The sequence below is a fragment of the Emiliania huxleyi genome, assembly GCF_000372725.1.
Source record: "Emiliania huxleyi CCMP1516 unplaced genomic scaffold EMIHUscaffold_5, whole genome shotgun sequence".
NCBI classification, from domain to species: domain Eukaryota; phylum Haptophyta; order Isochrysidales; family Noelaerhabdaceae; genus Emiliania; species Emiliania huxleyi.
In genome coordinates this window covers 1,441,837-1,466,988 of record NW_005198244.1, presented here as the reverse complement: position 1 = coordinate 1,466,988, position 25,152 = coordinate 1,441,837, and the positions used below count along the sequence as shown (strand labels likewise).

Sequence of the window (25,152 nt, the reverse complement as noted above, 5' to 3'; positions counted from 1 at the left end):
CTATTTAATATACACACACACTGGCCTCTTCACACCGTCGTCGGTTTTCACACCCACACCTTGCTTAGGAGCCGAACCAGGTACCGACCCAGTGAGCGCCGGCGTTCACTAACCCCGTTGGGGGGCGACTGTTGGCTACCAGGTCCAGGGGGCCCACAGTCCTGCCACCAGTACAGTCCCTGGCATACCAAACCTCCAGGACTCCTTCCGCCCTCACAGGCCGCGCGACAACGGCACAGGCCTCACGTTCGGCTGCCGCGCCAGATTATGGGGTGAGCCCACAGCCCACTCAGCCCACAACCCCGCAGCGCGCTCCGGACGGCTCGAGGGCGCGACCCTCGCCGCGATCTCCGCCCGCGCGCGGTCTGTGTGCTGATCGCCACCATCGCCTATTGATTGCCGCGACCGTGCCCCGCGTGGCGACAGTTTCTTCAAAAAGGCCGAGATCGACAAGAACTATGACATCGAGAAGAGCCAGCTGGGCTCTGGCAACTTTGCCGTCGTCAAGCTTGCCACATACAAGGCGTGCCACATACGGACCGACGCCGCTCGCCGCACGCCTGATCCGCATCTGATGCCCGGCCGCCTCGCACCCTTCGCACCCCTCCCACCCCTCCAGCGCCCTCCCGCCCCTTCGGCGCCTCGCCACCCCGCGCGTGGCGGTCTGCCGCCGACCCCGCGCGCTCTGCTGCCAGGGCCCGGAGAAGAGCGGGGTTCCCCTCAAGAAGGGCGACAAGGTTGCCGTCAAGCAGATAGACAAGGCTAAGGTTGAGGACATGAATGATATCACGGTGCGGGACTCGATTCCCCTGCACCGCCCCTGCGCATCAGCTTCCCCGCAAATCGCCTCCCCTGCGCGTCACTCCGCTGCGCAGCTTCTCCCCGCGGGCGGCGCCTCCCGCACTCTGCCCGCCCCGCCTCCTCCTCCCTCCCCGCCCCGCCTCCTCCCTCCCCGCCGCCCCGCCTCCTCCTCCCTCCCCCGCCACCTCCTCCCGCCCCTCACTAATCATCAATAAGAGGTGATCGCATGCGCCACCCACCGCCTCCACCGCCCCCACCGCCACGCCTCTCCTCGCCGTCTCTGCTCTCTCCTGGCCTCACCGTACCTCGCCCACCTCCTCCTCCTCCCCCTCGCCCACCCCCCCTCCTCGCCGCGCGCAGCGCGAGATCGAGATCATGCAAAACACAAAGCACCCGAACGTCATCACCCTCTTCGAGATCTACGACGAGCCGAAGCGCATGTGCGCCCCCCCTGCGCTCCACCGACCAGCCCAGCTGCTCGTGCGAACGTGCCTCTCCCACCCACCGCCAGCCCTCTGCTGCCCTCTCTACTCTCTCTCTCTCCTCTCTCTCTCCTATGCGGCATATCAGGTCCCTCGTGATGGAGCTCTTATTATTATTATTATTATTATATTATTATTTGCATATCAGGTCCCTCGTGATGGAGCTCGTCACGGGCGGAGAGCTCTTCGACCGGATCGTCGCTAAGAGCCAGTGCGCCTCGTAGCACACCAAACTAGCTCACGCACGCACACACGCACACACAGCACACACAGCACACACAGCACACACAGCACGGGGCAGCCGGAGCGGCGGGGGCGGCGGGGGCGGCCTGCGCCTGGACGCGTCGCCGACACGTCCTGCGCAGGTACACCGAGAAGGAGGCTGCGGACTGCATGAAGCAGCTCTGCACCGCCCTCGCCTACCTGCACAGCCAAAACGTCGTCCACCGCGACCTCAAGCGCAGTTGCAATGAATGGTGGAGTGACGAGTGATGATCAATGATGACATAGGTCGTCCACCGCGACCTCAAGCCGGAGAACATCCTTTACGCGGCGGCGGAGGACGACCCGTCCGGCCACGGCAACCTGATCAAGGAAGCCGCGCGCCACGAGGGGAGGGGGCGGGGGGCTCGCACACTCACGCTGCCAACCCACGCTGCACCGCGCCTGCCGCTTTGACAGCCGCGGGGCGCCTCTCCATCTTGAGATGCGGGCGAGAGGCTGCACATTCCCCACCGCGCGCGCGTGAAGAAGCGTCGCTCACTTCGCCTCGCCCCACCTGTCCTCAGGTCGCTGACTTTGGTCTCGCGCGCGTCGTCTCTGGCGCGATCCGCCGAGAAGAGAGAAGGCTCCCGTCCCCGGACACGTCCACGACGCGTCCCTCCCTCGCCGCAGGCTCGACCGTCATGAAGACGGCTTGCGGGACGCCGGGGTACGTGGCGCCCGAGATTCTGAAGAACAAGGGCTACGATTCGGGCAAGGCGCGCGGGGCGGCAGGGGCGGGGGGGCAGGGGCAGGGGGAGGGGGAGGGGGAGGGAGAGGAGGCAACCGGGTCTACCGGCGCGAGGACCTCCGCCCGCTCAGGTGGACATCTGGTCGGCGGGCGTGATCCTCTACATCCTACTGTGCGGCTTCCCGCCCTTCTACGAGGAGGAGCTGCCCGCGCTCTTCGACCAGATCCTGCACGCGCGCTACGACTTCCCCTCGCCCTGGTGGGACAACATCTCGCCCGACGCCAAGAACTTGGCGCGCCGCCGCCCCGCCCCGCCGCCGCCCCTCGCCGCTTCCCCCCGTCTACACCTTCTCTCGTGATCGGTCCGGGGGGAGGCGGGATTTGCGGGAGTGGAGGGTGGGGCGTCGCCCACGGCGAGGGGCGGCCCCGCAGGCAGGCTGACGGGTGGTCGGGTCGCCGCTTCGCCGCCGCAGGTGAAGGCGATGCTGACGCTGGACCCGCTCAAGCGGATTAGCGCCGACGATGTGCTCAGCCATCCCTGGATAAAGGGCGGCGCGCCGGACACGGAGCTGGAGGGGGCGAAGGCGTCGCTCAAAAAGTACCAGGCGAGTAGGAAGCTCAAAAAGGCGGCGCTCGGCATCATCGCGCAGAACCGGATCAGTGCGATGGCGGCGCAGATGAAGGAGCTGCAGGTTGGGGGGGACGGGAAGTAGCCCGCCACACGCCCCAGCCTCGGGAATGGCGCCGCTGCTCCTGCTCTACACCTCGCGTCTCGGCACGATTTGCGCTCGCACCTCGCCGTGCTACCAGTCAGGGGAGCGCAGGGTCTCTCCAACTCTCCCCAACACGGTCACCGACATGCGCCCCCCGGGTCCGATAACCGCTACCTAGCAACTGTGTTCGATGTACACCCTCTTCTGTCGCCATACAGCTCGTGTGACAGCGGTGGGCTCGCCCTCACAGCTCACTGGCCCTCAGTCACTTGTGCTGCGGCTTGTGTGAGCGACACTGCTCGGCTCGACTCGTGCCGTCTGCCGGCACACTGTCACTGACATCACTGTGTGAGACCATGGGAGAGAAGGTAAAATCACGCTACCCCAGCGCTTCGTTACACCTTACACTGGGGCTCGGCGACACGTCACACGACGGCGACTGGGCCGCCGCCGACACTGATCACTGTTTGAGATTGAGTATTGAATCGTTGAGACCATCCATGGCGGGGGTCGGCGGGCTGGGGGCCGGGCTACACCCCCGTCGGCCAGGTAGGAGGAAGGTGTTAGAGAGGTGAAGAACAGCCAGGCGTTCGAGCCCCAGGCTCGGACTAGGTTGTACTTGTAGAGGGGTCTCGTATGTGGCCCACTGTGCCACACCCAAGTACCGCGACTCCACAACAACAAGCGTCATTCGCTGAGCGCTTCCTCAGCGGACGGGGACGAAATAACACAAACGGGATTCGTGGGACTCCCCACACTTACCAAGAAACGGGTTAAAACTCAGTCAAGACTTAGCTGCCAGCCACCGAAGCAGCAGCTCGTGCTCAAACGCCTCCTTCTGCGCGCGCCATTTCTCACTCGCGCGACGCTTCACAGTGTACGCCCTGTTACACTCCCAGCAGCGACGATCGAGCCCGTCAGCCGTGCTACTGTCACGAGTAAAGTCCTCGATCGACTTCACAGCCTTGCACTTAGTGCACGTCTTAACTGCAGTGCCGTCCATTTCCTATACACATCATGGGAGGACGGCACGGGGGGAACTAGACACTAGTGTCGTGAGGCATTTGTTCTAAAATTCTTCTCTGGGGAGTGGTGGTGTGACTGCTCCTGTGGTGCGGGCGACGGCTTCTGAGGAAGCCGTCGCCCGCGCCTCGCCTGTCGCGTGAATCGTGTCGTGCGACCGCCTTGGATTCTAAAAACTTTTAAGAATTCTTCTCCGCGACCGACCCGACACCAGAAGTGATCTGATCTCACTGGGCACCGACGCTCCTGCTCGAGCCACAGAGGCCACGGTAGTGGACGTGGTGAGCTCCGGACGACTCTGGCACGCGGTGCTCCGCGCCGATCCTACGGCGGCCGCGGCCGCCGTGGCGCGGGGCGCCGAGCCACTGCGCGTTGTCCTGCTGCACGGGATACTGCAGAGCTGCTCATGTTGGCTCGAGGTGGCGTGTGCGCTGTCTCTACGGGGCCACGAGGTCCTCCTGCTCGACTGGCCGCACCACGGACGCTCGCCCACCGCCGCGCAGATCGGCGTCGCGATGAGCGCCGACGGCTTCCTCCTCTCGCTGGAGCGGCTTCTCGCCGCCGTCGGCTGGGCGCACGGGCCGCCGCTGGCGCTGGCCGGCTGCTCGCTCGGCGGCGTGCTCGCGCTAAAGTACGCGTGCGCCCACCCTGCCCGAGTGGCGCGGCTGACGCTGGTTGCGCCGGCGGGCCTCAGCGAGCCGGCGTGGAACCTCCCCTTCCACGTCCTCAGCCGGCTGGTCGGCTCCCTCCCGCACAAGCTAGCCGAGCTCTGCCGGCAGACGCCGACCTACGGCGTGAACGAGGAGGAGGTGGTGGCGATGGCGGAGCGGCTGCGGCCGGAGGGCGGTCTCAGGGTGGTGGTCGCCGGCTGCGACCTCGTGCACACGCCCCACGAGGCGTTCTGGACGTCGCTCGTGCCGCCGTCCAACTTTTCCCTCCACCGGCTCACATCGCACTGGTGGCTCTGCAGCCACCTCTTCGGGCTGCGGCTGCACGAGGAGCCCGGGTGCTGGGAGAGGAGCGCGGCGCAGCCGCGATCGAGACTCTGAGACGCAGAGCTGACGCGTATGCCCCAGGTAACTGGATCCTGCCACCTCACCCCCCTGGGGCCCACGCCCTGCCCCCCTCGTCTCACGTCTGGCGTACGTGGTGGAGTGGTGGTGCCAGTTGCTTTCAGGCGACCGCAGGCGGCTCTCACGTCTCAGAGCTCTCCGTCGTGTCTCGACCCGGCACCCGCGCCGCGCGCGCGGCCGAGAACGCAGAGCAAAACTCTTGTGGCCGTTTCGGAGCCTCCTCGAATCAAGACTGTAAACTCAACACAAGTGTAGTATATGCGCACACCCACACATGCGCCCCGCACTACGTTATCGTAGCACACGTCAGCTGGGCACAAAACCCGCGTCGGGCATGAGACGCAGCCATCGCCCTGAGTCCTCAGTGAAGGCGTCGCATGCAAACACGTCAAACTCGGTCGTCAGGTCCCGCAGCATCTCGCCCGCCACCGCAGCCTCGCCCGCGGCGGGCACTGCCGCCGCGCCGCTAGATTGCGGGGGCGACGGCGCGGGCGATATGGGTGAGGGGGCTGGCGCGCGCGGCGGCGGGGGAGGCGGCTCCTCCCGGATGAAGACCTGGATCTGCGGGTCGACCGGCTCAAAATCGGGCGCCGCGGTCACGTGCTCCTGCTCGTGCTGCGTCTCGACCCAGTGGTACGTTTTGCAGCGGTCGACCCACTTGCAGTTGATGCAGATGCAGCTACGAGGCGGGGCGCACCGCGCGCCGCCGAAGACCCCCGCCGCCGCGGGTCTCGCCGCGACGGCGAGAGAGGCGGGGGAAGCGATGATTCTCATGTTTATGCGCCGAAGCCCGAAGGCGTAGGGCGCGCAGCCTTTCACACTTTCATCACACCGGCGTCCTCACTCACACACCGGAGTGGACTGTGTTGACTCCTCGGGTTTCTGGGACTCGACAGAGGTGTGCTAGTCGCTACAGTCGGACGGCTCCGGCACGTCTGATAGGCAGTTCGGGCTCGAGTGAGGGCCGCGGTCGCGGTCGCGGGGCCTGGCTGGGGCTGCCGGGGTGAATCTCGATCCACGCGCCGGAGCGCGCGTGGTGCTTGAGCAGCCGGGCGGTTCCTTGTGTGAACGATCTGCGTCTTGGGTCGTGGTAGTGTTGTCTTTGCTTCTCTTTTTCGCCCCCCGTTGAGTGTCGCGTTGGCCGATACACACATGTCCGGCGTGCGCGTCATGGGCGCCAAGGCCGCCGCCGCCGCCGACGGCGGCGGCGCGGCCTCCTCGTCTGGCGCGAGGCTGATGACGCCGCAGCTGGAGCTGTGTGCCGATGAGGTGCGGCCGCTGCTGGGGGAGAACACCGACTTCACGGTCGTCGGCGTGCTCGGCTGCCAGGGCGTGGGCAAGTCGACCATCATGTCGCTGCTGGCCGGCGCGGGGTGGCGGGGTGGCGGCAGCGACGCCGCAGCCGACACCGCGGCGGACTCGATGGCGGGAGGCGGCGCCGAGCTCGCCAACCCGCCCTTCCCACCCAACCCGCCCGAGGCGTGGGCGCGCGGCGCGCACGGCACGAGCGGCGTCGACGTGCAGGTGACCGCCGAGCGGCTCATCCTCCTCGACACGCAGCCGCTCCTCTCTGCGTCGCTGCTGCTCTCTATGACCGGCTCACCGGTGCCTCCGAGCGTGCACTCGCACGAGAACCTGCTCGAGGTGCAGGCGCTGCAGCTGTGCGCGCTCCTCCTCTCCGTCTGCCACGTCGTCCTCCTCGTGCAGGACGCGGCCGCCGACGTGCGCTGGTGCTCGCCGAGTAGTCGGGGAGAGAGTAGTCGCCGTAGCCGGCGTGTCGCGCGTGGGCCTCTGCAGGAGGGTCTCTGGAGTTCGGCAGCGGCCGGTGAGCGAGTGAGGCGGTGGTTCGAGCGCCCAGCCGTCTCTGCTAGGTGGCGGCTGCTGCGCGCGGCCCAGATGGTTGGCCACCGGCTGCCCGACATCGCAACCGCCCTCGCACCTGCCGCCGGCCCGCCGCCGCCGCCGCCGCCGCACGCCCAGCAGCCTCCTCCGCCTGGGCAAGGTGGCGGCGCCGGCGGAGGAGGGGCCGCCGCCGCGGCCGAGGTGACCGCTGCGCCACCGCCGGGCGGCGGTGCGGGCGGGGGAGGGAGCGACTACCGGCCAACGCTCGTCTGTGTCATCAACCGGCTGCCGTTCGCGAGGCTAGGTGCGAGATGCGCCGAGATGAGGCGAGATTGGCCGAGGTGTGGTGTGCGAGCCTATCTCGCGCGCGCCCGCCTCCGCACGCCTCCAACGCGCCAGCTCTCCCTCTCCCCCGAGGAGTGCACCTCACCTGACGCTAGGCTGCGCGCCCGACCGAGCGGGCGTGCGCGAGACGCTCGCGGCGCCAGATGCTGGACACGCACCCTCGCACTCTAGCAAGCCCTCCAGACGACACGAGCTCGGCCGTGAGCGACACAGCTCGACCCGCCAGCGCTGCACTCGTCGGCTCTCGCACTCACCCAGCCTCGTCCGCGTGTGTCGATGTCGCAGGCTCGCCTCCCTCCTCTCCGCCTCCGCGCTAGGGATGCCGTCGGCGTCGGAGCCGCCGCTCGTGTTCGCGCTGCCTTGCGCCAGCGAGCGAGCGCCCACCTCGTCGCACGCCGGCTACCGCCACGAGGCCGAGCAGCTGAGAGACGCCGTCCTCGGCCTGCCCCGCCGCCCGTTTGCGAGGTCCCTTTCCGAGCGCGACTGGCTGCGTGGCGTGGTCAAGCTTTGGGAGCTCGTCCGCCGCTCGCCCACGCTCGACGAGTACAACCGTGCGACGCACAAGCTCCACCAGTGGGCGTGATAGTAACCAACTGGCTTTCATGTCGAGCTCGGCCCGGCGGTCGGGGATGGCGGCCCACCGCACCGCAGAGGGAGAGGCCCTCCAGAGACCAGACCGCGAGCGCAGTCCTGCAGCAAGTCCTGCACAGCACTCAGCAGCACACGCTGCCGACCCAAAACGCAAAAGCGCTCTCCAAGTGCTCCCCGACCATCCAAGACCATAAGTAGAGCAATCCTACTTCCTAGCAAGAGCCAAGACACCTCGCGCAAGACCCAAGCGAGCTCCGAGCAAGGTCTAGTGATCTAGGCTCGTCACCAGATCAGTGTCGTCACGGAGAAAATGAGACTTTTCTTCCATACATGGATCTGCGGACAATACATCGACAGTTCGACAGACATTGACCAAATCTTCACATCGCACACAGCCATGGATGTGCACACACAGAGGGGGGGCCAGCTCGTGCAGCCGTTCGACTGGCCAGGGCCTCACATGCGCGCGGCTTCGTAGAGCGGCATCCGACACACGCTCCGGCTCCGCGAGAACGGCGGAATCCGGACGATGCCTATACAGAGAGGTTCGGGGAGGGGCGCTATCCCCCCCCATCCGAGCAAGCACACTCATGCGAGGGTACACATACTTTGCCAGATCTGCATGCACGAGCACGCTTTGCCAACGTCTCTGGGTGTGCCCCACAGCACCTCCCGCGGCAGGGCGGGCGGGGGCGAGCAGAGAGGTCATCGCCTCTCCGCGGCACACCGGCGGGTCGCGCTCAGCCCGCCTTTGCCGCCGAGCAGGCATTCATCAGGAAGGTGAAGAACTGCACCTTCTCGCCGCGCGTTCGCAGGTAGCGCTCCTGCAGCCGGAAGCAGAGGCTGGCGTAGTCGGAGAGCTCGATGTTGGTCTCGAAGCTGATGAGCTTGAGGAAGTTGATCTCCCAGCGCGAGATCTGTCCGACCTGGACGTTGGAGATCTTCAGCGCGCGCAAGAAGTCCTCGTTCCAGACCGGCTCGTCGAAGCACAGCTTGGCCGCGACCACAAAGCCCGACAGGACCGATGGCTGCCAGTTGAGCCGCGTGAGCTCGAAGTTGTCGTTGGCCACGAGGCGCTCGAGGTAGGTGACCATCGCGATGATGCACGAGTTGGGCAGGTTGAGCTGCCGGCAGATGGTCTCGATGTACTCTTTCATCTCTGCTCTCGTCGACACGTGCGGCTGCGGCGAGCCTGCCGGAATCTCCGCCTTGGTCATCGCCTGCAGGGGCGGGAGAGGCGGCAGTGAGGGGAGAGGCGGCAGGGAGGGGAGGAGCCGGCAGCGGAGAGGAGGGAGGGGAGGAGAGAGGCGGCAGGATTTGCGCCTCGAGGTGCATGGCGCAAGCCTCGCAGACGAGCGAGCGGCTCGCCTCCGTCTGAGGCTGCTCCGCCTCGCGCGCGCGCAGCTGGTGCAGCACGGCAAACGACTTGTTCTTGGGCAGCCGCCCGCCGCACCGCTCGCCCGCGCCGCCGCCGCTCCCCTCTGCCTCGCCGGCTCCCAGGCTCTGCAGCGCCGCGGCGGCCGACTCGTTGCGGCGCATGCGGGAGAGAGACGACGCATCGGGCGACCGGTTGAGCAGCGCGAGCGAGGCGTCCTTGCTCGCGCTGGGCGCGCAGGCCGACGCCGAGGGCGACGGTTCTCCAGATGTGGACGGGGACGACGTGTCGCACCGACCAGCCTTTGCCTGCTGCTGCTGCCGCTGCTGCTGCTGCGTGGACTGCTCGGCGTCGGCGCCTGCACGCCAGCAGAGGCTTGACGGCTTAGCCAAAGGTGGGACTGCGCGGAAAGGGGCGCGCGGGCACACAGATAGAGCGTCCCACTCTCTCTGTGCGCGCTCAGAGAGTGGCCGTTTCGCGCGCGGCGCACCGTGCTTGTCCGCTCCGCCGAGGCCAAAGATGCCTTTTCCAGACCCGTACGCCTTGACGGCCGCCAGCATCGTGGGGCGAGACGGCCCGCGAGCTGTGGCGAGACGCTGCAGGGCGACGAGGCCGCGGCTAATCGCGTTGGTGCCGAAGTGTGTGCTCTTGCGTTTTGTGTCTTGACGAGGCTAATGATGTAAGCGGGTTTTCTTTTGAGTTACCCCAGCCGGACGTCGCACCGGGCACGCGGGTCTCCCCGCACGATATGCTAGCACATACAGATGTTAGATGCAAGGTGGGCCCAGGTAGCTGCCTAGCTGGCTCCGCCACCTCACTCACCCCTCGTCATGCCACCTGAATGAAAGCCAAGCGCGGGCTCTCTATGACCACATGAGGGCTCAGGTGCACCCAGCCAACAAAAGAAATGGTTTGGTATTGCTAAAAATGTCTCTCTCTCCCAGCCAAAAGGTGGCTTCGACGCGGGCGAGGCTGCAGGGGCGAGGACCACTCCATCGTCCATCGACCGAGGCTACCTGCACAGCTCCCTCGCGCCGCACCACGTGGGGGCTGTGGAGCACGTGTGCCCACGGAAACGGAAATCCGAGCCACCGAATATGTCTAAATCAATCGGACACGCCAAACGAGCTACCGAGGGGTGGGAGAAGGACGGTCGCTCCCTCTACCAGCACGAACAGGATCTTTCTTGCGAAAAGCGCGAAGGACGACGTCAAGGACACACATGGGAACGGGAGCGGGGAGCGCATCTCGCGACACGGAGCGAGGGGGGCTGGGCAGGTTCACCCACGACAGGGTCCCAGGGATTCCTCTCTCGTATAGGACAGGTTGCACCCGCGGCGGCACGGGTCTCCCTCTAGCTCTACACCGCTCTCCTAGTTAATATCTCCTGCTCCCGACAAAAGGGACAGCGACGGTAGCACACTAGCGACCTTCCTCCAGCTTCTCATCTCTCACTACCACCTTCCTCCACGCAGCTATTTCTTTTCCCCCACTCCCCCAACGCTTCGTGCCCGTCGCGCCTCACGCACGGATGGGGAACTCGGAGAGCCAGCCGATTCGCAACTCCGACAAGCGGACCGCTCGGAGGGACAACGCGGAGCTATTCAACGCTGCCATCTGGCGCTATCGAGGTGACGTACTCGGTCCGCTGCCGCAACCGTTCGAGGGCCCGAGTGGGGACGATTGCGAGTCAGAGCACCAGAGGGTGCGGGTATGTGTGCGGAGGCGGCCGCTGTTTCCGCACGAGCGGCGCGCGGGCGAGTTTGACGTGCTTTCCCGCGCCGGCAACGATGCGATTGTCGTGCACGACTGCCGCATGCGGCCCGATTGCCGGAACCTTCTCATCAATCACCACAGCTTCACCTTCGACCGCGTCTTTGACGAGGAGGCGACGACGGACGAGGTGTACTCGGCCGAGGTCCTCCCGCTCGTGCGGCGCGCGGCGGCAGGCTCAGTGGCCGCGACGGTGCTGATGTATGGGCAGACCGGGTCTGGCAAGACGTTCACGATGGCCGGGCTGCATTCGCGGCTCTGCGACGACCTCTTCGCCAGCCTCAGTCCGGCGGATGAGGTCACCGCCACACTCACAGAGCTGGGCGTCGGCGGTGCGCGCGACCTCCTCCGCGGCGGCGACGTGTGCCAGGTCCTCGCAGACCCGGCCACGGGCACGGTCGAGCCGCTCCCATGCGCCGAGGTACGCGTGGACGGCGCCACAGGGCTGCGAGCTCTCTTTGAGTACGGGGCGAGCCTCCGCGAGACAGCGGCGACAGGCGTGCACGACGCGTCGAGTAGATCGCACGCCGTCTTTCGTCTCCACGTCCAGCGTGCGGGCGTCCCCGGGGGCTCGCTCACACTCGTCGACCTGGCCGGGTCGGAGCAGCGCATCGACGCCGACAGCCACTCTTCTGAGCGAACGCGAGAGAGCGCGGCCATCAACGCCTCCCTCCTCGCGCTCAAGGATTCGGTCGCTTCGCTCAATGGCGGCGGCGAATTCCGCTCGGCGGCCGGCGGGCGTCACCCGCTGACCCTTCTGCTGCGCCCCTCCTTCGAACGAAGCAGCGAGGCCGGCCGCCAGGGCTCCGGCACGGTGATCATCGCCACCGTGTCGCCGGCGAGCAAGGACACGGAGCACTCGCTCAACACGTTGCGGCACGCGGCGGCGATGCATGGGCAGAGGGTCGACGGCCCGCAGCCCGGCAGCACGCCCACTGACGGTATGCCGCTGCGGAGCGGCGCCGTCTACACACGAGGGGGCGATGTGCACTCGGAGATTATTGGCGAGGTTGACGTGACCGCGGCTCGCAAGCGGCTGCAAAGAGAAGAGGCACAGCGCGCTTCGGGAGGCTCCTTCGGCCAGCCGCCGCCTAAGAGCGAGGCGCAAGGTATGGACAAGCGTCGGCTGGAGCGTGCGGCAGCCGCAGCCGCGCGGAAAGCGCGGGGTGCAGCAGCCAGGCTGCTCAGCGATGCGAGCCCCACGCAGGCCGCCTTACTGGCCGAGGCGCGCGAGAATGCTACTGTCGGCCTCTCACTGAATCCCTACCAAGAAGCTCGGGTACGCAGCCGGCGCCACGCGCGGCAAAGGCGGGAGACGCCACCAAAGCCCAAGAGGTGTGGATGCGAGGCGGACGAATGCTCCTCCTCGCCGCCAAGGCCCGCGGCGCAAGCCGCCATCTCGCCCACCACCGCTGCTTCGGTGCCACGACCTTCTACTCGCATGGAGAAGGAGACCCCGCCAGCCACAGCCACGGAGGAAGCACGAGAGGCGGGAGCTCCCCTACAGGTGGAGCGAGAGCGAGACGCGTGTGCTTCTCTGCACGGGAGCCCCATCGAGGAGAGCGACGCGGCCATTGCCGAGCTGAGCGATTACGAGGTAAAGCGCCTGGCAGCGGCCGCCCGACGGGCCGCTTTGGACGCGGCCAGGCGAGCATCGCTCGAGAGCAAGCGGAAGGGCAACGCACCATTGTTGAGGCCAGTGGCGTTGACCGAAGAGGAGCTCGACGCTCCGACTGCAGCCGACGAGCGGCGCCAGGCAGCAGCCGCCCGACGGGCGGCCGTGGAGACAGCGAGGCGAGAGAGGCTCGAGAAGAAGCTGGACGCGAAGCACGGGGCGCAGGCAGCCAACCCTCTCGCCTCCAACCACGCGGATGAGGCTGCCCGGCTCAAGTCGGTTCTCGAGTCCTTGCCGCCCGGATCGACCTCCGCGACGCGGCTCGGCCTGGCCAAGCAGCTCGCGATCCACAGGGCGGCGCTGGCGCGCGAGGCAAGGCGCAAGAGGGAGCAAGAGGAGCGGATTGCGATGGAGGCGGCGGGGGAGAGCCAAGGGCATCCTGTCGTGAGGGCTCTGCTGTGATGTGCTGAGCTGCGCTCTGCTCGGCTGGTGCCGTGTAGCGTCTTCTTGAGGGGGAGAGCTGTACTGTGTTGAAATCTCAAAAACCTCCCCTTCAACACAGACTCGTCGACTCGGCACGACTCACACGACTATAGACGCGCCACATTCTGGCCCCCACGTGCCACGACTCACACGAGTCACACGAGGCGTCGAGGGGCGTCGGCACACGCGTTTCTTGCCGTCAGCGTTCAAGCAGTAAAATGGGGCTCCTGTGAAGAGGTTGCGGCGGTTGCCACTGCAGCTGTCGCCACCGCAACTGCTGTCGCGGCCGTGGCAGCCATCATGGCAGCGGCCATGAAGTTGATTTGGGTGTCAACGGCGTCAGCTTCGATCTTCGCCACCGCAGGCGCCGCTTCAGAGACTACTGAGGTGTCCGCCGTCGAAGGCTCGGCGTCAACAACGCTGCTAGTCTCCATATGCTCGGCCGGTGAGTCTGGCGCGATGAATTCGGCAAGCGACTCGAGCGGCTCCCGCGACCGCCCTGCCTGCGGGTGGTGAGCGACATGAAGCGCCAGTTCGGAGAGCAGCGAGCGTGCCTTGGCGTTCAGCAAGAGCGCGCGCTCGATGGCACACGTGCTCTCCCGATCAAGTAGGGAGCGAGCCTCGGTTGATAGAGCCGCAGCCCTTGCGCGAAGGCTCTCGATGCTTTGTTTGGCGGCGTTGTGAGCGAGCGACGGTATGGCCTCGGTCACGAGCTGGTGAGTGCGGCTCGCGAGAGCGAGGGTGTCAGAGGCGAAGGCGTCGGTCTGAATGTAGTCGCGGTACTCGGCCACCTTGTCGTACTGCAGCAGGTCGAGTGCCGTGGCTTTGAGCGCGGCTGCTGTCTCAGCCGGGTGCTCCCGCGCAGCTTGCAGCGCCTGCAGCGCGCAGGTGAGCCGCTTGTCGGCGAGGGTCTTGTTCGCGAGGAGCGCGGCCTTCTTGTCGGCAATCTTAGAGAGGTATGGCGCCGCCACCTCCTTGATCACAAGCTTGCCCTCCGCGATCAGCTCTGGGCGGCGGTCGGGGTTGCGGGCTTGATCAATCCGCGCGCTCACCGCCTCCTTGGCACCCACCACGATTGGTGCGTACGAGTCGTACTTCTCGCAGAGGGTCGGGCAGTACAGCAGCACCTCTTTGATCAGCTCGGTCGAACCGCCCTCCTTGACCAGGCCTGTGAGCGCGGAGAGCTGCGTCTCGGAGAAGTATCTGTCTGCGCCGGTGGTCTTGAGGGTAGTGCCCACGAACTCAGCCCGCGCCTCGCCGTTGTGGTAGACGTGGAGTAGTGCTTCCTTCGAGGGAAGGCTTTCAAACATCGAACTCAGGCCCGCGGAGGACGGGAGCGAGTGGAGTGCGGTGCACATGGCTCTGACAAAAGAGGACGCACGACGCCGTGCGGAAGTTCCGACGTCCTTCTCGAGGGCTACGTTCCGGTCTCCTCAGTGTCAGTGTTAGCTGAATGAAGAAAGGGAGAGAGTTTGGTCGAGAGGGCGCGGTGAGAGAGGGGGGGGCGGGCGGGGGGGGGGGCATATGTGCATGTGCATGGGGGTGCATGTGCATGTGCATGTAGTGTGTTTGAGGATGTTTGTCGGGGCGGGCACACAAGCGACAAGGGAATTCACTACCTACACACTAGCGCGGACGACCTAGGTCCTGCGAGAGAGGCAGAGGGACAGAGAGCTTTGTGAGATCTCTCCAGGTCCCGTGGTCCCCTTGCTCCTGGGGGTGTGGGGCTCTCCTCCGCTCGTGTCCTTCACCCAGAGCCGTGTCCATTTACGCATTAGCACCATAGAGGAATGCGAGCTGAGCGAGGACCGAGGTGAGTCGTGAGAGCGATGCGCGCGTGGGTGGAAAGATGATGATGCGCCACATCCGTCGTGTTCTTACGTACCAAGCCCCCCTCCACTTTCGCACTCCCCCAGCCCCACGATACCGTACCATGTCGATCCATGAGGACAGGATTCTAGTCAGGCTGTAGACGGATTCACTCTCACTTCTGCTTGCCCGCCTCGGAAAAGATGCGCTTCCAGTCGCTCGAGGACGCGCGGCCCGCCAAAGTGCGGCGCGGCTCGCGCCCTCCTTTTTCGCGGTACGGCGCCTTGCTGCGCGGCGTGTCGGCCACCCAGACCTCCACCTCGCGGAGGCGCACCTGCGTTCGCCGACCGCCAAAGAGCGACACCTCGTAGGGAGGCGGCCCGCGGTTGTAGGAGGATCCGAGGAAGGAGGAGGCGGATCGCAAGCTCCCTTGCTGCTGCATGCTCTCGGTGTCGGGGCCGGCGAATCCTCCCATCACCGGAGCCATGCCCGCGCCGACGACTAGTGCATCAGACCCAAAGGTGGGCCCAGATCGTGCGTTGTCGTAGATGGCCGCGCCGCCTGTGGTGCCCATTCGATGCCAAACGCCGCTGCGCTCAATCGCAAAGACGAATGCGCTGGTTGAGGAGGAGTAATCATCGGTGGATGCCCACCCAGACGGGTTGTAGCCTCCCGCGACCGCGCCGCCACTCGCTGCCACGACGAGGGCACTCCCGCAAAAGTCGACACGGTCGTGAAAGCGTTCCGCTCCCCAACCATCGCGCGAAGCCCTGTAGGCGAGCCTCAGCGGCTTGCCGTCGAGATTTGTGCCGGCGAGCAGCGTCGGCGGCGGCTTGGGGAGCGAGCCGCCTCGCCAGGCCAGCGCCAGGCCGCCAATTACCGCTCCGAGAGGGAGCATGAGCGGCTCCTCGCGGGCGACATTGAGAGCAGCGTCATTGTCGCCTGCCACGTAGTAGTCGCCAATCGTGTGGAGAGAGTTCGCCAGGTGCGAGAGCGCAGGCAGCATTTTCGGCGGCAGCGTCGGAAGTATCATGGCTAGGTGGAAGAGCATATTGAGAGCTCAGGTTGTTGCTGTGCATTCACTCACACCACCTGCACACACCACCGCAGTACATGTACAATCGCTTGAAGTCCGGGTTTTTTATGCGTATGCTTGTAAGGGCGTAGGGACCCGCCCCAGGACAGGCTCTGGCGTTCTGATGGAGCGCTCTGGTGCCGAGGAGAGCCGCTGGCACGAGGTAGATGTGAAGCCACGACGGTCGGTACAGCAGGCCGACCAGAGAGTGCAGAGTGAGCACTGCCCCTCCTCCAAGATCGACTCCTGTGGAGAAGCCCGCCTAGGACCATCAAGGGGAGACCACGTACACTTGACCCGCGCAAAGAGCTAGATGCAGCTGTCACCATTCTACGGCCTCAGAGCGTATGCCTTGCCGCCGGACGGTGGCGGTCGTGTCGGTGGTTGGGCCGTTTTGCAAGACGGCTGTGGCGGCGCTCTGGAGGGGAGGGCGGCCACTTTCGGGGTGGATGACCGGCTTTTGAGGTCTTGCAACCCTAGCTGTGACAGCTTCGGACAGCTCGCGCAACCCTAGGAACAGCGGGCCGGCTAGTGTTGATGACACTCAGCCCGGGACAAGACGCCGCTAGACCCGGGACAAGACGGGGGTGGTGGAGGTCCGAAATCACGCCGCTATGCCTCGGCTCCAGCGAGGCCTCTCAGGCCCTAGCTCAGGTACATGCAGTAGCCGGAAGCAGGGACACCCACATCGTCGGGAAGGTCGAGGAGGGTGGGTGGATGAGCGAGAACCTGACACGAGACTCACGAGGCCTGTATATTTTTTATGTGCGCAGAGTAAGTGCAAAAGATGAAAAATTTGTGGAAAACAGGCAAGAAACCAGCCGAAATGCGTCCAGATGCTGGAAATCACATAGGCCTATCGTTTCCCAATGCTCACGCCTTGTGGCGCGCCCGCGTGCGGCGCTCCGCCGCGCGCGCCACCTCTGGGCCGGCGGACGCGGACGCGTCAGGCGCGGCCGCACGGCCGCGACGGCGCGGCCGCTTTGGCGTGGGCACCGCTTGCTCTTGCGGCAGATCAACTTGGCCGGCACCAGCGCCGTCGAGCCCCACCTCCCACTCGGCGACGTGCTCCACCGCTCGCGACTCGCCCGCCGCCGCCTACAGCAAGGCTCCGAGATGCCTCTGGGACGGCTCTACCGGCTCCACACCCAGCGGCTCGCCGCCTTCTCGGCCGCCGCGGCGCGGGCCGACTTGATTGGCCGCTGCGTCGTCGCTGGCTTGACCGCCGGCTTGGCCGCGTGCGGCGGCGCGGGTGCGGCGGCTGCGTCAGCCCCTTGGAGGCGGTGCGCCTCGAGGCGGCTCACCAGCTCTGCCTTCTTGCCGCCGGCGTCGAGGCCTGCCGCCGTGAGCGCCTCGCGCAGCTCCGCCACCCGCAGCTTCGCAGGCTGGGCGAGTCGCGCCTCGAGGCTCTCGCCTGCACAGGAAGGCTCCAGGAGGCTTCAGGGAGGGCTCTAGCCGGCCTCGCAGGCCGCGCCGCGGGCCCTCGCCGGCGCAGTGCGAGTTAAACAGCTTGGGGGGCGCAGCCGCCTCGGCCTCCTCGGCGCGACTCGGGTCGAGCGGCTGGCACGCGGCGCACGCGTAGCACGTGCGCCCGGCCACGTCCCATGACGCGACGCGCCCGTTGCACCGGCCGCACTTTGCGCTGTTGTAGATCCAGCGGCGCAGGCCCGGCCTGCCGAGCGCCAGCGCCTCCGCCTTGTCCACGGTGAGGATCGATCCCTCCTCGTAGCCGCGCCGCATCAACTTGACGGACGCCGCCCACACCCGGTCGAACTCTGCGCGGCTCAGCGCCTTCCCGGGCGTGTTCGGGTGCACAGAAGCGACGAAGAGGATCTCGGCGCGGTAGATGTTGCCGACTCCTGCGAAGAAGCCTTGGTCCATCAGCAGCAGCCCAATGGTCTTCTTCGACCTGGAGACGCGTTCCCAGAGCGCCTCCGCATCGGCGTCCGCTCGGATGGGGTCCTCGCCCAGTTCCGCCCGCTTCTTCTCGAACATCTCGACGCCGCCGTGCTGCACGGTCATCGCCGAGAGGCTCGAGACGATGCCGTGGCCCTCGAGCTGCAGACGCGTCGTGTCCTTGGCAGGTGCAGCCTTGGCGGCGTCCTCGACCGACCATCGGCCGCTCATGCCGAAGTGGACGTGCATAACGACGTCAGGCTGGCCAGCAGCGGCGAAGAAGGCGAAGAGGTTCTTGCCGACAGCCTCGATCCTCGAGAAGCTGCGGCCGTTGATGAGCCTCGCGCCCTCGGCGAAGCGGCCATTGGGCGACGAGGCCTTGTACGAGCGGCCGCACAACCTGCGCGTGTGCTGTGTGGCGATGCGATGGACGCTGTGGCCCTCGACCATGCTCGTTCTTCCGGTCTCGATGATAGGGTGTCGGTGTCGTTCCCGGAGAATTCCTTTCCCATTCACAGCCTTGTTATTGAGAAGAAAATACGTCCTATGGCGCTTTGCGCTGGTCTGTGAGAGGTTGAGGCGCGAGCCCTGGAGGCCCTGGGGATGGGGTGAGACTACCCGCGGGCCTAGAAGGCCCGCGCGCACAAAAACACAACCCCGGACCCTAGCCCGGACCCAAAGACGCACAAGCACAGACAGTCGAGAAGGGAGAGACCAGCAACGACAGTCAGAAGCCAGCGCTGGGTACCAGGAAGGCGAATGCGATGACGGCCTCTAGTGTGAGCTCTAGCTAGTGAGCTCATACGCACGCCGGCAGATCGCGAATATATATACAGGATACAGCTAGTTAGTTAGGAGCCGACCGACCCTCGCGTCCGGTGCTCATCGGCCAGGCGGGCCGCCCGCCCACGCACCGCCTACGCGCAGCGCGTGCGCCGCAAACTCCGGCCCGCCGAGAGCGCCGGCCAGTCGCCATCGGCCGTCGCGAGAGGCCTGCCCGCGGCTGTCGGCGCGGGGCCCCCACGAACACCACGCGTCGGAGGCGGTGCCGCGCGAACTCGCGCGCAAAGTGCACGCCCCACGCCCGCCGCAGCGTCGTAGCGAAGTAGGACCGCGCCTCCCTCAAAGTTCCCATTCACGCTCCCGTTGAACGCGCAGCCGCTCTCGCAGGCGAGAATGGCTGGCTGCGCGCACCCATATTGTGGTAAATAAATAAAAACGGTCAAACTCTGAGACGAGATGGGATTTAGGGACATGTGTCCCCGCCCTGCACGATCTTGGTGTGAGGGATCTTCAATCCGTCCCCTCACCCCCTGGTCACTACCCGACACTAGAAGAGCAGCAAGAGTTGGGGCTGCGGCTACGGCTGCGGCTGCGGGAGGGGCTATGGTCGCGGGAGAGCCGCTGCGCCGCGTGGGCGCGCCTACACCGCGCTTGCTCCGCTCGCCACCTCTCGCAAAGGTCCAAAGTCATATTGTGGTCAGTCGTCAGTGTCTTCTTAATTTTAAGCGTCTTACGTGATCAATAGACAATGTTCTTAAAACCCGAAAAGAAAGAACGTGGAGAGAAGAGGAGAGAGAGAGCCAGAGAGGGGGGGGGGGTGGAGAGAGAGAGCGAGGATCCGCCCGGCGTGCCCAACATCAGGCATGTACGGCACAGGCTCTCTCTCTTGGTGTGGCCATCACGCGAACGGGAGGAGGAAGACGTGGCGCACCGAGTCGCCGTGGCCTGTGGCCATCGCCGCCGCTATGCAGGCGATCTGAGGACCGGGCACGTTGAATGCCAACTCGAGCGCCTCCATCACGTGGTTGGGGCGGAAGAGGCCGTCCTCCAGCGGGTGCACAAACTTGTAGGGCCGGCTGGCGTCTTTTAGGCCGCGGAAGCGCTCCTTCTGGATGAGCGTCCCCACAAAGGCCTCAGACGCAGGGCCCATCACCAGGCCGAGCGCCATCTGGCCGGCAAAGGCGCGATCGACGTCCGAAAGGTCGGAGAGAGCCCCCGTGGCGGCGCCCGCAAAGTGGACGTACACGCCGAACGCCATCGCGCACCAGCCGAGGCTGATGGCCATTGCGAGCTTGACGACCGGCGGGGGAGGGAGCTGCAGGCGGAGGGATGTGACGGTCGGCACGATGTTCCACGGCTTCTGGTCGACAACAATGTCCACGCTCTGGGCCAACATCGACGCGACGATGAGTGCGTGGGTCAGATCCGCCGCCGGCAGCTCGCTTGGATCGAACACACTCGCGGCGACGATCAGGCAGAGCGTGGCCGTGCTGAGCATCGACGCGCTCATCTGCTTGGCATACGCGCTAAACATCCGAGACCGCGGCATCATCGGAAAACCGCTGATGGAGACGCCGACACCGGCGGCCATGGCCACGAGGACGGGCAAGTGCATGCCGTGCGCGAGTGCGACCGGATGGCCTGGGTCTGCGAGTTCCGAAGCGAGCGAGTCGAAAAGGAGGCCGTAGGCTGAGACGAACCAGGTGGCGCCGACGAGGGCGTGAACGTGTCCCTTGTCGGCCTTCGTGATCAGCTTGAAGTCGACGCCATCGTTGACTGCAGTGCCCCATGCCGGGAGCCGACGCGACACTGACGGAGGGAGGTCACCGTCGTGCTTGAAGTCGACGCCATCGTTGATCTCAGTGCCCCATGCCGGGAGCCGACGCGAGACTGACAGAGGGAGGTCACCGTCGCTTTCGACCGTGGCGCCGCTGGAGATGTCGCTCAAGAGTGCTTCGGGTTGTGGAGGCGCGGGTGCGAGTGGGCCCGCGCGCTCGACGAGCGCACGCTGCGGGCGCGCCACAACGGCGAGCGCAGCGGTGGCAAGGACAAACATCTTTCGTCGGGCTTTCGACAGGTCCTTGAGAAGAACGCCTTGTTCCGGCCGTGCGACTAAGACCGACCGGAGAGGGGAGAGCGTGATAAGCCGGATCCGCTAGCGTTTTTTTATTTTTCTGACACCACGTGCCTCTAGACATCCGTTCACGTGCACGAGCTTCTTGAGCCCCCCACCCAACCACCCACCTCACGGCGGCCCGGCTGAGGCTTGGAACCACCCACCCACCCCACCCACCCACCTCACGGTGAGGAAACCCACCCACACCGACCGACCCACCCCCACCCACCACCCAACCAATCCTCCGGCCACGGGAGACACAAGCAAGGTAGCAAAGCACCCAGCCTCGCGCGCCTTATACAGCACACAGTCTGACCCACAGCCGAGGGGTTAGGGTTAGGGTTAGGGTTAGGGTTAGGGTCAGAGAGTTCAAGCCGTTGTGCAGCTCCTAAGAACGGGCCGCTTCGGGTCGGAATGGAAGAACCAGCGGTCCGTTGACGCGAGCTCTCGGTGAATGCTCCGAGAGTTCTTCGGGTTAGGGCAGGGTTAGTAGGGTTAGGGTTAGGGTTAGGGTTAGGGTTAGGGTTAGGGTTAGGGTTAGGGTTAGGGTTAGGGTTAGGGTTAGGGTTAGGTAGGTAGGTAGGTAGGTGTTACCTCACACGGTCTATTGCAGAGACAAGGAGGGCCCACAGCACACACACCAAGAGTACATGTGCTGCACTGGACATCAAAGGGCCAAGGGTTGGATCAAGCAGTGGGAAGGGACTCGAGGTGACGCGCGAGCAGAGACCTAACCTCCACACGCTCCGCACGGTTAGGGTTAGGGGTAGCTTGTCGTCGTCCCGCCGATAAGACAGAGACACGGGCAGCGACCCAATCGACGCACCAGAGCATGGTTGGGCGTGTGAGCCGCCATCTCTTGGACAGTGAGGCGAGTATTTGCAACCGGGAGCTCGCCGCCGCCCCTACACCGCCGCCGCCGCCCTCCCGAGGGCAGATAATAGCCCAAGTCGATGAGTGCGCCCTGCCCTCGGTATCTGGGTGGCAGGCGGGACTAGAGAGGCATGCTGGTGCACGGTTGGGGGCGCTAGCCGCCATCTTGGACCGCGAGGCGAGTATTTGCAACCGGGAGCTCGCCGCCGCCCCTACTCCACCGCCGCCGCCCTCCCGAGGGCTGGCGAGGTACTTCCAGCCTGCTGTGGGAACAGCTGACGCAGTCTCGCCGAGGCTCGCCCCAGCATCTCGGGTTGACTCGGCCAGACTAAAACCCCGAGAGGCGTGGGAGTACCTCGCCAGCCCGAGGGCAGATAATAGCCCAAGTCGATGAGTGCGCCCCGGCCTCGACATCTCGGCGGCGGCAGAGGAGAAGCGACGCACCAGAGCACGGCTGGGCGTGTGAGCAGCCGTGTTTGACTGTGAGGCGAATATTTGCCATCGGGAGCGCGCCGCCGAGCGCCGACTCTACACCGCCGCCGTCGCCCTCCCGAGGACAGGAGATAATAACGGCCGCCTCGTCATCGAGCTCGGCGGAGAGCCTCGAGCTGCTAGAGAGCGGCGTCGCACTCGTCGAGCGTAATCAGCAGTCCGCCCTCGGATGACTTGTTGAGCGCGCCGTAAGCCGCCCGTAAGGCACGCGGCAGCCGTCGGGGAGCGCGATCTCGGTCAGCTGGTGCCGTCGCGTGGGCACGGTGCGAGGAACGACATCTCATGCTGTGGCAACGACGAGAGCTGTGCCTCGAAGACGCGCGCAAAGGAAGGGGAGAGAGAAACGACCAAACCTCACCCACCCACCCACCCACCCACCACAGTCGGAGTGCACGCACATGGGAGCACAGTCACACCACCCCGACCCCCACCCCCACACCCACCCACTCACCATCCGGGGGCGGGGCCTACGAAGCGTTTACCCACCCACCCACTTTTTCAAGAACGGATGTCAAGAGGCACGTGGTCTGAGAAAAAACTCAACGCTGACTCGTCCACGCCGGCTGACTGTTTCTTCTTTCTCTGTACATCCCCGCCCCGCCTCTGGAATATTTTACTTTGCGAGGAACTCCTCGTACGCGCCCCCAAAGAGCAGGCCGACGTCGCGCTCGACGTCGGCCTCGCTCAGCGGCCAGCCCGCCTCGAGCAGCTTGCGGTACTGCGCGGCGAGCACCGGCGTCACCGCCTCGCGCGAGTGCGCCCACTTGTACACGAGCTGATCGAGCACCTGCGCGCGCAATAGCCGGCGGCGTGAGGGAGCGGGCGCAGTGCCGGAGGGTCGCGAGCTGCTGTCTCGCGCCCGCGCGTCCGAGTGTTGGCAGGTGAAGGCGGTGCCGAGCATCTCGAGCCGCATCCGCGTGGTGGTCTCGATGATGGAGGGGTTGTTGCAGAACCACCAACAGCCATAGACGTGCAGGTTCCCGAACTTGCGCGCGAGCACGCACAGCTCGTGCTGGTTCACCGCCGAGAGGACCGTCACCAGGAACTTGACCGACGGATACCCCGCGCAGAGAGTCCGCAGCCAGTCGAGCCGCGACACCTGCCCGAGATCAGCCGAGATCAGCCGAGATCTCCCGAGATGGAGTGGGCTTGTGCAGAGCCGGCCGAGGCGGCGACACCTCGACGCCGTCGCCGCCAGCCTGCAGCGCCGGGTTCGCGCCGCGCACCGCGCCCACCTAAGGCCAACGCAAGGTGAGATTCTCCGCGCGCTAGTCTCGGGCCGGGGAGCATGCCCCCGCATCTCCACGTCCTGAGACGAGCAGAAGCCCCGCGGCGTTGCAAGCGCGCGGCCCGGTACACGCATGGGTGGGGTGAGTGTGCCGCACCTTGAGCGCCAGCGGGAGGCCCTCCTCCATCGCCACGCGCAGCAGCGCCCCTTCGAGCAGCTCCGCCTAATCTCGTGGCGATAGCGGGTCTATCTCGAGCCATCTCTGCGAGCAGCGCCCGCCGCGAGCAGCTCTGCCGCGCTCGGGTACGCGCCGCCAGAACCCTCCTGCCCGCCCCTCCCCTCCTCCGCCGCCGAGCCGCCGCCCGCCGGCGGCTGCTTGCGCACGGCCGCGGGGCCGGCTGCGGTCGGCGTGTACGTGAAGCCCGCCGGCGTCGACGCCATGAGGTAGATCGGGCGGATGCGCCGCACCCACTCCTTGAGGTAGGCGACGCAACCCTCCATGGAGAGTGGGTGCGGCGGCGAGGCGCGCCGCAGGACGGAGCAGATGCCGCGCCAGTCCCCGACAAGCCTGGCAAGCGGGAGGAGGGGCGCTGAGCCGGAGGGACCAGCGGGCAGTCACCGCGAGTCGAGTGGCACTGCGCACATCGGGTCGACCCGCAGCGCCGTCTTGAGCCGCGGCGTCAGCGGCGGCTGCGGCGACGCCGTCCAGTGCTCCGCCTCCTCGGGCGCGAACGGGATGTTGGTCATGACTGTTGGAACGCTGGTGTGTGAAGATGCGCCGTTCACAGGCTCGCGCCTCCGCTCCGCCGCGCCCGCGCCTGCATACTTGAGCTTGGACAGCCGGAAGACGCGCTCGAGGTGGTCCGACGCGTCTTGCGCGGCGAACCAGTCGCGCAGCGCGGTCAGTCGCGGCCGCGAGGGGAGCCGCACCGCCGCGCGAAGCTGCTCCCCGCGCCCGAGTCGGCTGAGCGTCGTCACCACGCCGCGGCACGCCTCGCTGAGCGGCGTCCGCTTCACAAATAGCTCCTCAAAGACGAGCTCCGCCTGCCGCGGCTTTGGCCAGCCGTAAAAGTCGTCCGGCGAGGGAGCTGCGTCGCCGACGGAGACGGAGTCCTCCTCAGAGACGCATGGCATCACCATGAACAGCTCGGCGACCAGATAGTGGTAGGTGAGGAGCTCGTCGATACCCCAAAGGAGGAGGTTGCCGTGTGTCGGCGGGAGGAGGTGCGTGTGCACGTCGATCGCCTCGACGTCGCGCACACAGCGCGCGACCACCGCGTCAACGGCGTCAATGCCTAGGAGTTTGGCCATGGGACGGGCGGCGATCCAGCGCCCGACAGCAATCACCATTTCTTTCTCCTTCCAAGAAAATGAGTTCACCCTTGGGTTCTTGCCGTCGTGCCTTGAGCTGGGAGGGGGTCCCAAGGGTGAAGAAAATGAGTGGAATCAACTCACCACAGAAGGGGCAATAGACGGCTCAAAAGACAGTAATCTCAACAATAGTCGAAGTCGGACAAAATTCCATAATCTTCATAAAAGAAGAAAAGCGCGGGATGGGAGGACGGCACGCCGCCACCACACAGGGATTTGTGTGTGTAATTCTTCATAGACCTAGGTTTTAATTCTTCTCCTTGGCGATGATGGAAGAAACCGCTCTGCGGCTCTTCGACTTTCGTGCCTGGCGCAACGCTGAGGGAGGGTGTAGAGGATGTAGAGTGTAGAGCGCTGTAGAGTTGTAGAGATGTAGAGCGCTCTGGAGCCCTGTAGAGCTGTAGAGCTCTACATCCGCCGCGGGACGAAGCGCCTGCGTTG

At 65.8% G+C, this 25,152-nt stretch overlaps 10 protein-coding genes across 10 annotated transcripts; 4 read left to right on the top strand and 6 right to left on the bottom strand.

The window, feature by feature from the left end:
• Nucleotides 1–89: 89 nt before the first annotated feature.
• Nucleotides 90–3,348, top strand: EMIHUDRAFT_432669 (hypothetical protein). Its single transcript, XM_005767199.1, has 12 exons — nucleotides 90–142; nucleotides 220–272; nucleotides 427–523; nucleotides 696–791; nucleotides 1,162–1,241; nucleotides 1,432–1,494; nucleotides 1,649–1,721; nucleotides 1,794–1,877; nucleotides 2,072–2,105; nucleotides 2,178–2,263; nucleotides 2,367–2,528; nucleotides 2,709–3,348. The coding sequence occupies exons 2-12, from the start codon at nucleotides 268–270 to the stop codon at nucleotides 2,946–2,948; spliced, it is 1,020 nt and encodes a 339-aa protein (XP_005767256.1). The 5' UTR covers nucleotides 90–142; nucleotides 220–267; the 3' UTR covers nucleotides 2,949–3,348.
• Nucleotides 3,349–4,486: 1,138 nt separating this feature from the next.
• Nucleotides 4,487–5,020, top strand: EMIHUDRAFT_197404 (hypothetical protein; the record flags this gene model as incomplete). The annotated part of the gene is made up of 1 exon (XM_005767198.1): nucleotides 4,487–5,020. One exon carries the CDS (start codon nucleotides 4,487–4,489, stop codon nucleotides 5,018–5,020), a length of 534 nt encoding a protein of 177 aa, XP_005767255.1.
• A 351-nt stretch (nucleotides 5,021–5,371) lies between these two features.
• Nucleotides 5,372–5,722, bottom strand: EMIHUDRAFT_60085 (hypothetical protein; the record flags this gene model as incomplete). The annotated part of the gene is made up of 2 exons (XM_005767197.1): nucleotides 5,372–5,479; nucleotides 5,600–5,722. Coding segments are annotated over 2 exons (231 nt in total), but the record flags the coding sequence as incomplete, so codon positions are not given.
• Nucleotides 5,723–6,280: 558 nt separating this feature from the next.
• EMIHUDRAFT_197402 (hypothetical protein) lies at nucleotides 6,281–7,814 on the top strand (the record flags this gene model as incomplete). The annotated part of the gene is made up of 3 exons (XM_005767196.1): nucleotides 6,281–6,766; nucleotides 6,842–6,869; nucleotides 7,549–7,814. The coding sequence occupies 3 exons, from the start codon at nucleotides 6,281–6,283 to the stop codon at nucleotides 7,812–7,814; spliced, it is 780 nt and encodes a 259-aa protein (XP_005767253.1).
• A 312-nt stretch (nucleotides 7,815–8,126) lies between these two features.
• EMIHUDRAFT_350363 (hypothetical protein) lies at nucleotides 8,127–9,172 on the bottom strand. Its single transcript, XM_005767195.1, has 2 exons — nucleotides 9,146–9,172; nucleotides 8,127–9,042 (listed from the first exon to the last, which is right to left on the bottom strand). The coding sequence occupies exons 1-2, from the start codon at nucleotides 9,155–9,157 to the stop codon at nucleotides 8,563–8,565; spliced, it is 492 nt and encodes a 163-aa protein (XP_005767252.1). The 5' UTR covers nucleotides 9,158–9,172; the 3' UTR covers nucleotides 8,127–8,562.
• A 1,556-nt stretch (nucleotides 9,173–10,728) lies between these two features.
• EMIHUDRAFT_61931 (hypothetical protein) lies at nucleotides 10,729–11,862 on the top strand (the record flags this gene model as incomplete). Its single annotated transcript, XM_005767194.1, has 1 exon — nucleotides 10,729–11,862. A coding segment is annotated over one exon (1,134 nt), but the record flags the coding sequence as incomplete, so codon positions are not given.
• A 3,190-nt stretch (nucleotides 11,863–15,052) lies between these two features.
• On the bottom strand, nucleotides 15,053–15,928 carry EMIHUDRAFT_197398 (hypothetical protein; the record flags this gene model as incomplete). The annotated part of the gene is made up of 1 exon (XM_005767193.1): nucleotides 15,053–15,928. The coding sequence occupies one exon, from the start codon at nucleotides 15,926–15,928 to the stop codon at nucleotides 15,053–15,055; it is 876 nt and encodes a 291-aa protein (XP_005767250.1).
• Nucleotides 15,929–16,564: 636 nt separating this feature from the next.
• On the bottom strand, nucleotides 16,565–18,298 carry Fpg3-1 (putative formamidopyrimidine-DNA glycosylase; the record flags this gene model as incomplete). The annotated part of the gene is made up of 4 exons (XM_005767192.1): nucleotides 16,565–16,597; nucleotides 16,949–17,050; nucleotides 17,257–17,366; nucleotides 17,500–18,298. The coding sequence occupies 4 exons, from the start codon at nucleotides 18,296–18,298 to the stop codon at nucleotides 16,565–16,567; spliced, it is 1,044 nt and encodes a 347-aa protein (XP_005767249.1).
• Nucleotides 18,299–19,340: 1,042 nt separating this feature from the next.
• Nucleotides 19,341–20,699, bottom strand: EMIHUDRAFT_432664 (hypothetical protein). The gene has a single exon (XM_005767191.1). It carries the CDS (start codon nucleotides 20,685–20,687, stop codon nucleotides 19,530–19,532), a length of 1,158 nt encoding a protein of 385 aa, XP_005767248.1. The 5' UTR covers nucleotides 20,688–20,699; the 3' UTR covers nucleotides 19,341–19,529.
• A 2,026-nt stretch (nucleotides 20,700–22,725) lies between these two features.
• On the bottom strand, nucleotides 22,726–24,651 carry EMIHUDRAFT_96482 (hypothetical protein; the record flags this gene model as incomplete). Its single annotated transcript, XM_005767190.1, has 5 exons — nucleotides 22,726–23,211; nucleotides 23,291–23,347; nucleotides 23,498–23,563; nucleotides 23,725–23,908; nucleotides 23,984–24,651. The coding sequence occupies 5 exons, from the start codon at nucleotides 24,649–24,651 to the stop codon at nucleotides 22,726–22,728; spliced, it is 1,461 nt and encodes a 486-aa protein (XP_005767247.1).
• Between the last annotated feature and the right edge of the window lie 501 nt (nucleotides 24,652–25,152).